This window comes from Paramisgurnus dabryanus, chromosome 5 (genome assembly GCF_030506205.2).
Source record: "Paramisgurnus dabryanus chromosome 5, PD_genome_1.1, whole genome shotgun sequence".
Classification (NCBI taxonomy): Eukaryota; Metazoa; Chordata; class Actinopteri; order Cypriniformes; family Cobitidae; genus Paramisgurnus; species Paramisgurnus dabryanus.
This window is the reverse complement of record NC_133341.1, coordinates 25,960,175-25,975,539: the sequence shown is the minus strand read 5'-3', so window position 1 is coordinate 25,975,539 and position 15,365 is coordinate 25,960,175. Positions and strand designations below refer to the sequence as shown.

Here is a 15,365-nt window from a genome sequence, read left to right as displayed (position 1 = left end):
CCTTAAGGTAACTTCATTCTTCATTTGACATTACAACGCTATTAATTTATGAAATTATGCAGTAGAGTTAATTACTGTCTACATGTGAAGAAAACAAAGTGCCAAAAGCTTAGTCTAAGTGTAATTGTAATAGTAAAAATCTTACATTAAATATTATACATTTATTATACGTCTACATCAGTAAAAGTTTATATTATATTTTAAGTAACAATATCAATTATTATGTAATATTTTTTCATAATTAATCCAACATGTCCTATAACAAAAAAAAAAGGAATTTCTTAAAACCCTTGTTACCGTTTTTATGCATGAATCCTAGATTGCGTATTTGTTCAGTCAATTAGGCTTTGTTTTGATTTAGTTGATTTCATGACTAGGCTCTTGATATGTAATGATATTTATGTTAATCATCTCGCTTCTAAGTGTTGAAGGTAAGATCTTCTTCACCATAGTTGCAAAGCGTTTGGCAGAGTTCTTTCTCAAAAATGGATACATAGACACCTCTGTGCAGGTGTCCCAGGATGCCTAGAGCACACAGGCGTGGTTACACAGCTCCTCAGAAAAGCAAAGGAGAACAGGGGTGATCTGGTGGTGCTTTGGTTAGACCTGGCCAATGCCTATGACTCTATGACCCACAAACTGGCACAGGAGGCTCTGAAGAGGCACCATGTTCCTGTCATAGTGAGAAACCTTATCCAGGATTACTACAGTGATTTTAAGATGAGAGTCTCATCTGGCTCTACAACATCAGAGTGGCATAAGCTAGAAGTGGGAATCATCACAGGCTGCACCATCTCAGTGATCCTGTTTGCTCTGCTCCTGTATGAGTTTCAGATTACCACCATTTCAGAACTGGAAAGGAGAGTCAGACGCTTCCTAAGGAGATGGCTGGGACTCCCAGCCAAGTAGCATCGCCCTTTACGGAAACATCTGCAAGCTGCAACTCCCTCTTAAATCCATCGAAGAGGAGTTCAAGGTCTTGCACGCAAGAGAGGTGCTGCAGTACCGTGAGTCTAGAGACCCTAAAGTCTCAGAGGCAGGGGTAGTGGTCAAGACTGGCAGACAATGGAGGGCAGAGGCATCAGTAGACCAGGCAGAGTCAAGGCTGTGCCATGGTGTTCTGGGAGTAGTGGCCAGAGAAAGGGCTGGGCTAGGAACCTTTCAAGGGCCCTGGTTCGACAAGGCTTGGGGGAAGGAGCGGAGGCAGTTAGTTTAAGGTGAGGTGAGGGCTGCGGTGGAGGAGGGAGGGTCCAGCAAAGCAGTGGGAATGGCACATCAGGTTGCCTGGACTAGATGGGAACAAGCTGTGGAGAGGAAGATCACTTGGGCTGACCTTTGGTGGGCCCATCCAACCTGTACATCTGGGGTCTGGTCGATAAACCAGGATGTGTCTTGTGCCAGAGAAAGGGAACTCTTGAGCATATTTTGAGCGGCTGCCCAAGAGCTTTGGGGGAAGGCCGGTATCTCTAGAGGCATGACCAGGTGCTCAAAACAATTGCAGACAGCATCCAGGCTACTATCAACAACTGGTGGAAGTCAAAGCACAAAGTGCCTCTACACTGCACTCGGCATCATGGGTGAGAGAAGAAGAAGGGCTATCTGCAATAGCACAGAGGCTGCAGAGAAGGCTTTGAGGGGGCTCTGGATCAAAAGAGCAGATCCGTGGACAAATGCTACAAGAGCAAAAGTTGAGGCTTGATCAACCTCAGCTGGGTCACCTGAAGCAGGGTGTCTGATGTTTCGAAAGACCCGAAACACCTAATGAAATCAGGAACATCATTGATGATGTGCCCTAGCTTAGCATCAGATGATATATCATTACAAAAATTATGCTAATTTTTATTTATATATATTTGGCATTGGTTTACCACTTACATTTGTTTTAATCATTTCTATTTTAATATTGATGTCATACAAATAAAAAGATGAAATAATTTACCATGATAAGTCATTGTTCACAATATTGTTGAGAAATGTACCAGTTCACATTTGTTTATTTTAACAACTTTACATATGAACAAAAATCGATTTTAATAATTGAGAATATGTACTGTGTGCAATGAAGCACATACTTTTAGACCATTTTAAAAAAGTGTTGCCATTGTCCTGTGACCTGAATGCTTTTAATCTTTTAACAATAAATAAATAAATAAAAAATAACTCAGGTGTTGCTTTTGTGTTGTTTAGTAATGAGTAATGTTACATTTATTTTAAATTCTCCCTTATTTTTAGTTGCTAAATGAATGTTTGGTAAATGAATAATTGCAATGTATTTGAGATAGGGTTGCCACCCTTGTCTGATAAAAAACCGGGACATATCGATGACCCAACCAATTGGTTTGCTCACAAGCCCCCTAACCCCCCCCCCCCCCCATAGCATAATATTTCTATAGATCTATGCAATTATTGGCAACACTTTACAAATCTTATTTGTTAACATTAGTTAATGTATTAACTAACATGAACTAACCATAAGCAGTACATGTGTTACTGTATTTGTTAATCTTTGTTAACATTACTTAACAAAAATACAGCTATTCATGGTTTATTCATGTTAATTCACAGTGCATTAACTATGTTAACAAGATTTAAATTATGTATTATTAACATTAACAAAGATTTAAAAAAATCGCTTTATAAGTGCATTTTATTATTAGTTCATGTTAACTAATGTAGTAAACTAATGTTAACTAATGAACCTTATTGTAAAGTGTTACCCAATTATTTGTTAATTATATTAAAATATGTAAATCACTTTTACAATTTATATAAGCTCCTAATACTATTAATGTAAACTGTTTTATTTATATTCCATTTAAACAGGTCTAAATAGCAACTAGCCGGCCTGAAAAATTAAATTAAACTTGATGAACTCACCTCTCAACATGTATTTTACAATCATTTTAACCCCCCTGGGCAATGCTGAAGTCACTGTTACAAACTGTACAGCATGCAAGATTGTTATTACTTTTAACTCTTTTAAGACAGGGATACACAGGGATGTAGTCTGGCGTAAAATGTGTCTTATATTTTCTCTTTTGGGGCACTGACGGCGCTCCTGTTTCTAGATAATTCGGTTCGGGAGAAGAGATAAAAGCCCGCCCACACTGACAATTGATTGGTTGATTTACCGAAACAGGCCAATCAGGATGCTCTCTGTCTTACATGCGCTTATTGAGGCACACACATACACAGACGCAAGGTCTCCGTCTCTGCCGTACGCGCGCTAAATAATATATTCACATAGCTTTCGAAAACCGGGACATTCAGTGTCCCGGGAGAGTTGATAATTTTCCCGGGACAAGTTAGTAAAAAGAAGGACAATCCCGGTAAAACCGGGACAGGTGGCAACCCTAATTTGAGAACAACATTACTGTACAGTGGTGTGAAAAAGTGTTGAGTGCTGATTTTTTAATTATTTTTGCATGTTTGTCACACTTTAATGTTTCAAAACATGAAACAAATTTAAATATTAATTAAAGATTACACAGGTAAACACAACATGCAGTTTTTAAATGAAGCTTTTATTAAAAAGGGAAAATAAAATCCAAACCCACTTGGCTCTGTTTGAAAAGTGTGCTTGCCCCCCTCAACCTACTTGCAATAATTCTCTTACAGCGTTTTGTCCCACTCATCTTTGCAAAATTTTTGTTATTCAGCCACATTGGAGCGTTTTCAAGCATGAACCACTTTTTTAAGGTCATGCCACAGCATCTCAATAGGAATGAGGTCAGGACTTAGACTAGGCCACTGCAAAGTCTTCATTTTGTTTTTCTTCAGCCATTCAAAGGTGGACTTGCTGGTGTGTTTTGGATTATTGTCCTGCTGCAGAACCCAAGTTCGCTTCAGCTTGACGTCACAAACAAATGGCCGGACATTGTCTTTTAAGACTTTTTGGTAGACAACAGAATTCATGGTTCCATTTATCACAGAAAGTCTTCCAGGTCTTGAAGCAGCAAAACAGCCAGACCATCACACTACCACCACCATATTTTACTGTTGGTATGATATTCTTTTCTGAAATGCTATGTTACTTTTACGGCAGACGTAATGTGACACACACCTTCCAAAAAGTTAAACTTTGTTTCGTCAGTCCACAGAATATTTTCCCAAAAGTCTTGGGGGATAGATGTTTTCTGGCAAAACTGAGACAAGCCTTTATGCTTTTTATTTGCTCAACAGCGGTTTTGGTCTTGTAACTTTGCCATGCAGGCCATTTTTGGCTTGTCTTTTTCTTATGGTGAAGTCATGAACACTGACCTTAACTGGGGCAAGTAAGGCCTGCAGTTCTCTGGATGTTGGTGTGGGGTTTTTTGTGACCTCTTGGACAAGCCATCGCTGCACTCTTGGGGTAATTTGGGTCGGCTGGACACTCCTAGAAGGTTCACCACTGTTCCATGTTTTAGACATTTCTGGATAATGGCTCTCACTGTGGTTTGCTGGAGCAACCCCCCCCCCATTTAGAACTGCTTTATAACCTTTTCCAGACTGATAGATCTCAATTACTTTCTTTCACATTTATTTCTGAATTTCTTTGCATTTCAAAATTATGTGTATCTTTTGAGAATCGTTTGGTCTACTGTTTCAAGTGATTTCTATTAGTTAAGTGATATATTTAAGTGATTTCTTGATTGCGAACAGGCATAGCAGTAATAAGGTCTTGAGTGTGGCTAGAGGAACTGAACTCATGGGTGATAAACCACAGTTAAGTTTTAATGGGGAGAGGGAGGCAAGCACTTTTTCACACAGGGCCATGTGGGTTTGGATTTTATTTTCCTTTCATAATAAAAAGCTTAATTTAAAAACTGCATGTTGTGTTTAATTGTGTTATCTTTGATTAATATTTAAATTTGTTTTATGAATTCAAACATTAAAATGTGACAAACATGCACAAAAATAAAAAATCAGGAAGGGGGCTAACACTTTTTCACGCCACTGTATACCTTTTAATACTAAGGCCTAGTCCTGGATTAATCTAAACCTTTTCTGGAAAAAATCCCCTGAATGAACAAAATCAACAATATATGTGATACAGTAAATTTTGAAGAGAAGTGATGAGAAGTCACATTATCTACTGTAATGAAGTACAGTAATGAAGTTCTAAACGTAGGTTCGGGAGGAGCCTAAACATTCAGTCCTGTCAATCATCCTGAAAGCCTTTTAATGGGAGTCAGTCCTCACGCCTACCAGTGACGATTCATCCGGCAAAAAACAAACAAACATTAACTGCTACATTTCTCACAATATTGTGAATAATGACTTTCTATTCAAGGTAAAGTATTTCATCTATTTATTTGTATGACTTAAATATTAAAATTGTAATGATTAAAACAAATGGTAAGTGATTAACTAAACCAATGCCATTTTGAAAAATTACATGTAAAAACATGTTTAGTCAAACATGTCAATATTATGTCTCATCCACTCATGCAGATTATTGTCTGATCTCACAAGTCAGATCATTGGAGGCAGCATTGAGAAGTTTTAAATATGGAAAATAATTGTAAAAAATCTTGAAATCAGGCTCAAATAGAAAACATAAATTTTTCTGTGTATGAGTGATAAAGACATTCTCGGCATACTTTTGTCTTCCTGTTTATCACTAACAATATACTGCCTGTGTGTGTGTGTGTGTGTGCATGTGGTTGTGTGTGTGTGTGTGTGTGTGTGTGTGTGTGTGTGTGTGTGTGTGTGTGTGTGTGTGTGTGTGTGTGTGCACTTGCATGACAGAAAAGTATGTCTGTGCTTGCAACTCTTTGTTTTTATTCTGTATATCTTTCTTTGTGTATGTGTGTAATATGCAATATATTTATGTGCATCCCCATAAATTATCTGTAGGCTTTTTACTCAAAGTCTAACACTGAACACCAATTTGAAATGAAATAAATAAAAGAACAGGGTAGGTTTCTTCAGAAATACCTTATTTTGAACAAAAAGCTGAGATTATTGCACTTTTGTCAAGGACTTTTGTTAGAGATCAGATTCAGAAAGATGATCAAAACAAACATAGAGTTTTTCCGTATAGTGTTTTATAAAGAGGGTAAATGTGCCGCCTACTGCATAATAGCGGAAATATGGATTGACGTAAAAAACTCGTTAACTTGTCAATGGCGGCGAAAGAGTTAATTAAATAGTTAATTTTTTCATAAGGCATCCTCAGAAATTGTCATGACACCACTGGTCATAAAACTATGAATATTAAAAAATGGTTGGTGTTAAATCAGTTAATCAGGGTGTGTGATCAACCTGGTCAAGCTGTAAATGACAAGCAGGATTAGAAAAAGTATTGCAGGTGTGCAGTAGTGTCACCTAGTTTTAAAATATTAAAGCCATGATGAAATAAATGCTTTTATTTTTTTCAATAATATTCAAGTGCCTTGGATTATTTAATTGTAAGCTGAAAACAAGAAGCCACCAGTGTTTGTACATTCATAGAAAATAATGTGTGTTCTTTTTTTTTCATGATTCATGGCGCAGCGCTTCTCGTCCGGTGTGCGACCCCCTTAACCCTGATCAAACTCACCTGCCTGCAATTTTCTATTCTGTAACATAAACGTGCATCATACATTCAAACCCACAGCTCCTGTTGATGTTTACAGCAATGCATGGATCATAGACTGCTTCTCAATGCGCAATTAAAATGTTTTCTTGACCAGGAATGTTTATGTTATTTAACCCCCCCCACCCCCCACACACACAAAATGAAATGTTGGGTTTAATTTTAAAAAATGTTAACAGGGTCCACACAATTTGTTTAAGTAATCTCAACAAACAATAATTTAGTTAATTTTACAGAAGAAGTTTAAGTAAACTTAACAAACCTCAGTAGAGTCAACAAACAACAACTGAGTTAATTGTACAAGAAAAATGTAATTAATGATGACAAAAAAATTGAATAATTCCATTTTATAAACTCCACCCCTTTAATTAGGATTTAATAAATCCACAACACAAAATCAATCAATCAAAGTGCAGCTGCTCAATAAAACTCATTATATAGACCTTTTTAAATTACAGTTTATCAAACATATCACAAACATAAATGTAATGTTATTTCAAACAGTTTATTTGTTTGTTTTGTTCTAAAATATATCAGAACAAATTCATTGAATCATATTTGGACACTTATTACTCACATACCTATGGTGCTACACTTCTGCAAGAGGGTGCCAGAACAACAATTATCCGCAATACACTGCAAAATCCTCAGCCAATGAGATACAAGTCTGTATTGGTTTGATTAATCTGTTACTTTTATGCATGTTATGTTGGCTGAACAAATAATTTTTGGTAAATGAACTAGATTAAATTAAGTTCACGTTGTTAAATTGATGTTTTTAAGTAATCACAACATGAAACGATTAAGTAAAATTGGCAAACGTAAAAGTAAATTTTTTTGAGTGCAGTGCAAAAGATTTACTGAAACCAAGCTGCAAACAATGCCTCAGGGATGAAAACAGATTGTACAAATACGAAGTAGGCACATTTATAAAAATATGAACATATTGCCATGAGATTGGGTTGGACATCCACACAGAAGAATAAATCAGTGTATGTCTGCCTCCACATTAACTCATTAACACTTTCTTGTTCATTATCATCTCTTTGGCTTGAGAACTTCAGAGATTTTTAGTAAAACTCACTAAAACGTGAGAATACTTTAGATGAGTTGTGCTATGTGTCAACCCACTCATTTTTGGTTACTAATATTTAATTACTAATTACTAATTTTTCATTCTTGAACATTTTGCTTCATTGCTGACTCATAAAGGTCCCATACTTTTGAATAATTGTCATTGAGTGTCTCTATCTCTCTGTTCTTATTCTCCATCTGTCTGTTAAACTCCTCCTGCATCTTTGACTTTGATTCCAAAATGTTTTTCTGAATTTCAGGTAGGATGATCTTCATGAGGTTTCTCTCTGTCTCCACCCTCATCTCTCCTTCATACATCTGTCTGATCTCCTCCATCTCCTGTCTGTGTTTTTCCTCCATCTCAATCTTTTCTCTCTCTCTCTGATCTTTCAGTTTGTTAATCTTTCTCTCCAGCTTTGATCTCTTCTCCATCTCTTTTTCCAACTCTCTCTTTAGTTCTTTCTTCTTCTTTTCATCTCTTTCTTCTCTCATCTGTCTTTCTAGTTCACCTGTTCTCTCATTAAGTTGTTGAATATCTCCTTCATGTTCCTCAATCGCTCCCTCTATCTTTTTCAGGGATCTCTGCACCTCCTTTTCTATTTTTTCTTTTATCTCTCTCTCCTCCCTCTCTTTTCTCTCCTCTGTGTCTCTCGTGATCTTTCTCTCCATCGCTCTGATCTGAGATTCAATCTCCAGGTAGATCTCACTGCTGTAAAATTTATCTGTGTTTTCTTCCATCATCTTCTCAATCTTCTCCAGCAGCTCTGAGATCTGTGAATCATCTCCACTCTGATGAATGTTGAGACAGTGAAACCTGTTCCCACATTTCTCCACAAGTCTCTGGACCTCCTTGTTCCCTGACTGGACAAAATCCTCAATGATCTTCTTTTGTTCTTCATCAGTAACAGTAAAAAGGATCATGGTGTTCCTCCAACATCTGTCACCCCAAATCTCCTCCATTTTCTCCAGCATTGCTCTGTCTACTCCAGTAGATTGTTGTACTGGTATGATCAGGAGGAAGGCGTGAGGTCCTGGAGCAGACAGACGGACACAGAGTCTCACATCCTCTCTCACCTCCTCCAGAGAGAGACCAGAGCAAAACCAGTCAGGAGTTTCCACCACAGTCACCTGCTTCCCATTCACCTCCCCCTGTCTGCTGTCACTCTGCTGGATCTCTGTTGATGTATCAGTCTGGATCTTCTCCTCTCTGTTCAGGATGATGTTTACTGCTGCACTCTTCTCATATCCAGCACTCCCCAGCAGAACCAACCTGAGCTCTGATCCAGAAACCAAGACTGAAGCTGTTTCTCCACTCACTAGAAAACAGAGAAGATTAACAATCTGATTGATCAATGGCTAATATGTCCATGTGTCTGTATCATTTGTATTCCCCAAACTAAATGTTCCCTAAAACCCCATTCACACAGACCTTTGGCCCATGAAAAGACTCATAAAATTGCTAGACAAGCTTTTGTGTGACCGCAAACACGTCCTGTAAATCTTCTGGGATCATTGCCAGAAAGAGGACCTAGTAACATACCCGGAAAACCCTCTGTGTAAACAAGAAGCCGAAACAATGCCGTAATGGGCGTGTCTTAGCGAGGATGTGTGCATCATCCCTCAGCAGCATAAAAGTGATCTGCAAACTGGATTAAAGCAGAGATCAGGGAGCTCGTCAAAAACACTCTGAAGTTGAGATCATTCACCAGCATAGAACGCAGTCCTTAATAGTCTTATCATAAATAAAAATGCACTCAAGTGGTTTTGGAGAAAGAAATAATAAATAATATGCAGAGGGCAGGAATTTAAACAGGTCACGCGTCTTTCCAGGACCTTGCAGATGCCGGAAAATCATTCACAGTGTGAATGGACAAAAAAATCAAACAATCCAGGATGCATTTTCTGTGTATTTTCCGGAATGTATGTGTGAAAAGGGCTTAATAAAGTTCTGTTGCATTGTTTCATAATAAACTCACTTGTCGGAGGATTCTTCTCCATGCTGTTTCTTCTTACGGGTGCTGTTGAGATTGGTTACAATTGAGCAAATGTTACATGACATTATGTAACTAACATTACATTTAAAGCCTGACATAATATTGAGTTATTACAAATGTTTGTTTTTCTTTCTGGCATGAAGTTGGACATCCATAATATTTGTAACACAAACCAACTAAATTAAATAAAGTCATTTTTCAGTAATTCATTTTTGAAATCATATAAACCTTTATACACAATATTCCCCATGTATTGAATTATTGAAATAATGACCAAATAATATACATTTACAGTGCATGGTAACAGAAATGTCTGACCATGCTTAATTTTCACCCCCAATCAGACATTTCTTACCAGAACTCTTCAGTTGATTGTTCTCCTCCAGCAGTAGTTGTAGTTGGCTTTTATTTTCCTGTAGTTCATTTCTCAGTGTGTCCAGTTGATGTTTACTGGCTTCCAGTTCTTTGACTGTGTTCTCCAGCAGTCTCTCTTTCTCACTCATCAATTTATTTTTTTCTTCAATTTCTCTTTGTTTTTCCTCAATCTCTCTGGTTGTTTGTACTAGTTTATCATTTGATTTATTAAGAAGTTTGTCCTTCTCCTCTAAAGCCATTTCTTTGCTCTTCTCAAGATCTTTAATTTGTGTCTCTCTTTCATCTAGAAGTTTCTCTGTATCTTCCAAACGTTCCAACTCTGAGAGAGAGACAAAACTTTCAGATATAAACTAACTTTATTCCTTGTATATTTACTGATTGTTTAAATGCTAAATATGCTATGACTGAAAAATTATTTCTTTCATAATTGTATAGGACTTATGGTGAAAATTATGAGCTCTCAATGATTCAATTAAATTATCTGAGTTAACGTCCTATTTCAAAATAATTCTCAATGAATCTTAATGTTTTAGCAACAGCTAAATGTTGTTAATTGTGAGCAAATATTTTGCATATTGGAGTCGTTTGCCCTAAAATTCTATATCACAGCAAACTCATTTGTGCAAACTTATTCAAATATAATTATTATTTTGCAGGGAGGAACAAATAGTGGTACAATTAATAAAAGACTTGTGAGTGTTCATGAGAGAAGAAAAATGTCATGTTTATAATTGATTTAAATTAGATTGTTTAACTTGATCCAGTTTATAAAACAGATCAAATTTGTTTATTAATCAGATTTTGGCAGGGCAAGTAAAAATCTGAATCACTGACCCAATTGGGCCAGAAGAAAAAATCCCTGAAGACTTACCGTTTTTCAGTCTTTCTAGTTCAGAATGCAGGTTTTTGATTTCTTGATCTGAAAAATAAAAACAGTTGGAGATTAAATTTATGTTTAAAATATTCAGAGTCATTTATGGTCACATGTTAAGATTTATAGCAAATGAATGCAGAAACATGCATCTAGAAATTAAAAATAAAAACTGAATATTGATGAAAATCTCTCCATTACAATAATTTGATCATAATTGAGACATTCACCAGATTGTTTCTGCTGTTGTTTGTGTTCTTGCAGTGTTTTCTCCTGATAAGTGAATTTAGTTTTCTGTTCATCCAGTTGTGTCTTCATCTCCTGTAGTTCATTTCTCAGTGTATCCAGTTGATGTTTACTGGTTTCCAGCGCTTTGACTTTGTTCTCCAGCAGTCTCTCTTTCTCACCCATCAGTTTGTTTATATTGTCCATTTGTGTCTCTTTCTCCTCAAGCTGATTCTGTTTCTCCTTAAGCTCTTTGGTTGTTTGTAGCAGTTTATCATCCATGTCTTTAAGATGTCTGTCCTTTTCCTTTAATGCCATGTCCTTTATTTCAAGCTTCTGTTTGCACTTCTGGGACATATCATCTTTGTCCTGTATGATTTTGTCTTTTTCTAAAAGAAGCCTTTCTCTTTGCTCCTCAAGATGTTTAATCTTTGCATCCTTTTCAGTTATGAAGTTTTTAAAATCTTCAGGACTCTTGTATTTTGCCATCAACTCTACAATAAATACAGAAATGTACAAAAATAACTAATTGCGTGCACATATTAACGGTACAAGGCTGCGTTTCCCGATAACGTTCTCTCTTAGCGCGCTACGAAGACTCAAGTTAAACCTTAACTACAGGTTTACCTTTTCTAGGCGTGTTTCCCGAACTGTACCTTAGCAGGTTTCTTAAGGTGTACTTTCTTACGTACGACGTTACCAGGTGCTGTCCATGGCAATGGTGCTGAATGGGTTGATATCGATTGCTCGACAATCAATAGTTCACTTTATGTAATAGGTACTTCGCTGTGTTATCAGAGAGCAGTGTTATTTATTAAAGAAACATTTCTGAAATAGTTCAAGTTACATTTATTAGGAATATCTGGTAAAAATATTTCAAATTGCAAACAACTTAATATAAACCTTGTATATTTTATTTTATATCAAACCCATGCAAAACTCGCAACTTCATGTCCAAAAGTATAATGCATAAACTGCTCCAAAGCATCCATTATTCCTTCACTTTAAAGGATAATTTATATTAGGGGTTCCCAATAAATGCGTTGCACAGGGGAATAAGGTGGGTCGTGCAAGTCACCTGGCTTGGCATTACACTTAAAATATATAAAAACAAATTGTTGTTCAATAGTCCACGCGTTTATGTGCTTGGACACTGCGCAAGCAGCGCATTTACAATGCGGATAACGCTTAATGGACGCATTTCTGGAGCCGCGCCTGTCTGTTTAACATAAAATATATATTATATGATATATAAATATTAAATATATATTATGATTGTTTTAGGTTTTAGCTTTGATTAGTTTTAATGTGGAAAATTTGTTGACCTTATACAAGCAATAATAAAGTGGAGCAGTTTCTTTTGAGTGTTTATAAAGAATATGGCATGCAGCTGCCTCAAAGTTAGAAAACATTAAAAAACTTCGATGCAAAGTCGACTTAACATCAATAATAATATTTAGGAAAATCAACAATTATGATTTCGTGATGAATGTGCTCTCGTGGTCTGCGATTTTACTTGATTTGTTTTATTGCAGCTAAAATAGCCGGTAAACTAAAGATTTAACGGATTTGAAATGCACAAATGAACTAGTAAGATTCGCTGTGTAGCTGCCTGCCATAGTTTCACCAACTCCTCCACCCAAACTCTTTTTAATAGTTTCTTAAGCCTGTAATAATAGTTCGAAGCTGATGTTCCTTTGGAAAAAAATCTAACAACCATCAGTGTAATAATGTCTAATTATGTGAATATTTTATTATTTAAATAAAAAATTTAAATTTAACACGGAGTGTACTTCAACTTTTTTTACAGATATTTAGTTATATAGACTGCAATCTACATAAGCTTTTATCACAGTCATGGCCCCTAGCGGAGTCATGTGAGATAAGGTATAGCTAAGAGTGCTCCAGACCAACCTTCCGAACGAACGACTTACAGAAGTGATACGTTACTAAGAACGTTTCGGGAAACACGTATTAACGATAAGGTACAGCTTAAGGTACAACTTAAGAACGACGTAGAGCTAAGAAGGTTTCGGGGAACGCAGCCCAGTTCTTTTCTATTCAAATTTGAACACATAGTGCTATGTTATGGATAGTTTTCAGCACATTGCTATGCAGTCACTTAGATGCTGAGGACTTTTAGGGCCCTATCTTGCACCCAGCGCAATTGACTTTGTCAGTGACGCATGTATCATTCGTATTTTGCGCCGGCGCACAGCGGGTTTTTCCCTCCACAGATGCACGTCAGCAAACTAGGGAATGAACTTGCGCTCCCTGGGCGGTTCAGCGCAAAAAGGAGGCGTGTTGCGGCGCAAACCATCTCTTATGCTATTTTGCAGTTTCAAAAAACAATTGCGCTACTAACCAAAAAAAAACTAGGGCCCTATCTTGCACCCAGCGCAATTGACTTTGTCAGTGACGCATGTATCATTCGTATTTTGCGCCGGCGCACAGCGGGGTTTTTCCCTCCACAGATGCACGTCAGCAAACTAGGGAATGAACTTGCGCTCCCTGGGCGGTTCAGCGCAAAAAGGAGGCGTGTTGCGGCGCAAACCATCTCTTATGCTATTTTGCAGTTTCAAAAAACAATTGCGCTACTAAACAAAAAAAACTAGTCTAAAGTCAGTGGCGCGTTGCGCGTGGTTCATTATGCTATTTTAAGGGCGCATGCTTGACCATAATGTATAGCGTGCACAACGCGCATACACTTTGCTTATCTAATCTACACAGATGCAACAGTTATTTTTGCAAATCATAAATTGTTACACTTAAAAATATTAATACACGAGATAAGGGGAATCATAGTGGTGAGCATTGTGGTGATAGTTTTTATTTATTCTCATGCAAATAACGATTAAAATATTTTCATAACTTTGTTGTGTGGCTGTATTACGTTTATTTTATGTAAATAATAGTTAAAATGTTTTCATAAGAAACCTTAATGTATATGAACTTGATTTGTAAGAGTACTTTGGGGTTGGACCTTGCTTGCGTTTCTTGGGTCCGATTTCAAAGCCCCCAAACCCTTTCAGCGGTGAGGGTGGACGCAGCGATGTCCTCTGCTGGCGTCAAGTCCTGAGGCAGATCCACCTCCCGTTACACGGCGTGCCCGATTTATGCTGGCAAGCGTGGGATTCCCCCGTACAAGGACGTCGGTCTCCTCGGCTGTGAACCGCTCCTGGCGTGCGCCTGGTAAATCTGCATAATAATAGCAACCCGCCATGGAACTTGCGCCCTTGCGTTTAAAGGGAATGTTGGCTAGCGTTCTGATTGGTTTATTTGACGTTACGCCCAAACCACACCTATGAATAATGAACCTACTTCAGACCAACCCCTTATTGATTTGCGCCCGGTGCAAGAGTTATTTCTCACGCCGGGAAAATAGCAACAGCGCCCAAGATCCGCCCACAAACTCACTTGCGCGTTGCGCTTCGCACTTGCGTTTCAGATCGTTAAAATAGAGCCCCTAGTCTAAAGTCAGTGGCGCGTTGCGCGTTGTTCATTATGCTATTTTAAGGGCGCATGCTTGACCACAATGTATAGGGTGCACAACGCGCATTCACTTTGCATCTAATCTACACAGATGCAACAGTTATTTTTGCAAATCATAAATTGTTACACTTAAAAATATTAATACACGAGATAAGGGAAATCATAGTGGTGAGCATTGTGGTGATAGTTTTTATTTATTCTCATGCAAATAACGATTAAAATATTTTCATAGCTTTGTTGTGTGGCTGTATTACGTCTATTTTATGTAAATAATAATTAAAATGTTTTCATAAGAAACCTTAATGTATATGAACTTGATTTGTAAGAGTACTTTGGGGTTGGACCTTGCTTGCGTTTCTTGGGTCCGATTTCAAAGCCCCCAAACCCTTTCAGCGGTGAGGGTGGACGCAGCGATGTCCTCTGCTGGCGTCAAGTCCTGAGGCAGATCCACCTCCCGTTACACGGCGTGCCCGATTTATGCTGGCAAGCGTGGGATTCCCCCGTACAAGAACGTCGGTCTCCTCGGCTGTGAACCGCTCCTGGCGTGCGCATGGTAAATCCGTCATAATAATAGCAACCCGCCATGGAACTTGCGCCCTTGCGTTTAAAGGGAATGTTGGCTAGCGTTCTGATTGGTTTATTTGACGTTACGCCCAAACCACACCTATGAATAATGAACCTACTTCAGACCAACCCCTTATTGATTTGCGCCCGGCGCAAGAGTTATTTCTCACGCCGGGAAAATAGCAACCGCGCCCAAGATCCGCCCACAAAC

The 15,365-nt window shown here is 37.8% G+C and overlaps 1 protein-coding gene across 1 annotated transcript in view; it reads right to left on the bottom strand.

The window, feature by feature from the left end:
- The window catches only part of LOC135732198 (uncharacterized), a 42,241-nt gene that overhangs the window by 21,171 nt on the left and 5,705 nt on the right, over nt 1-15,365 (bottom strand). Inside the window, exons 8-11 of the mRNA XM_073814709.1 lie at nt 11,104-11,592; nt 10,874-10,921; nt 9,983-10,321; nt 9,610-9,651 (exon numbers count right to left, since the gene is read on the bottom strand). Of these exons, the coding sequence (XP_073670810.1) occupies nt 9,610-9,651; nt 9,983-10,321; nt 10,874-10,921; nt 11,104-11,592 (918 nt within the window). The remainder of the gene's footprint in view (nt 1-9,609; nt 9,652-9,982; nt 10,322-10,873; nt 10,922-11,103; nt 11,593-15,365) is intronic.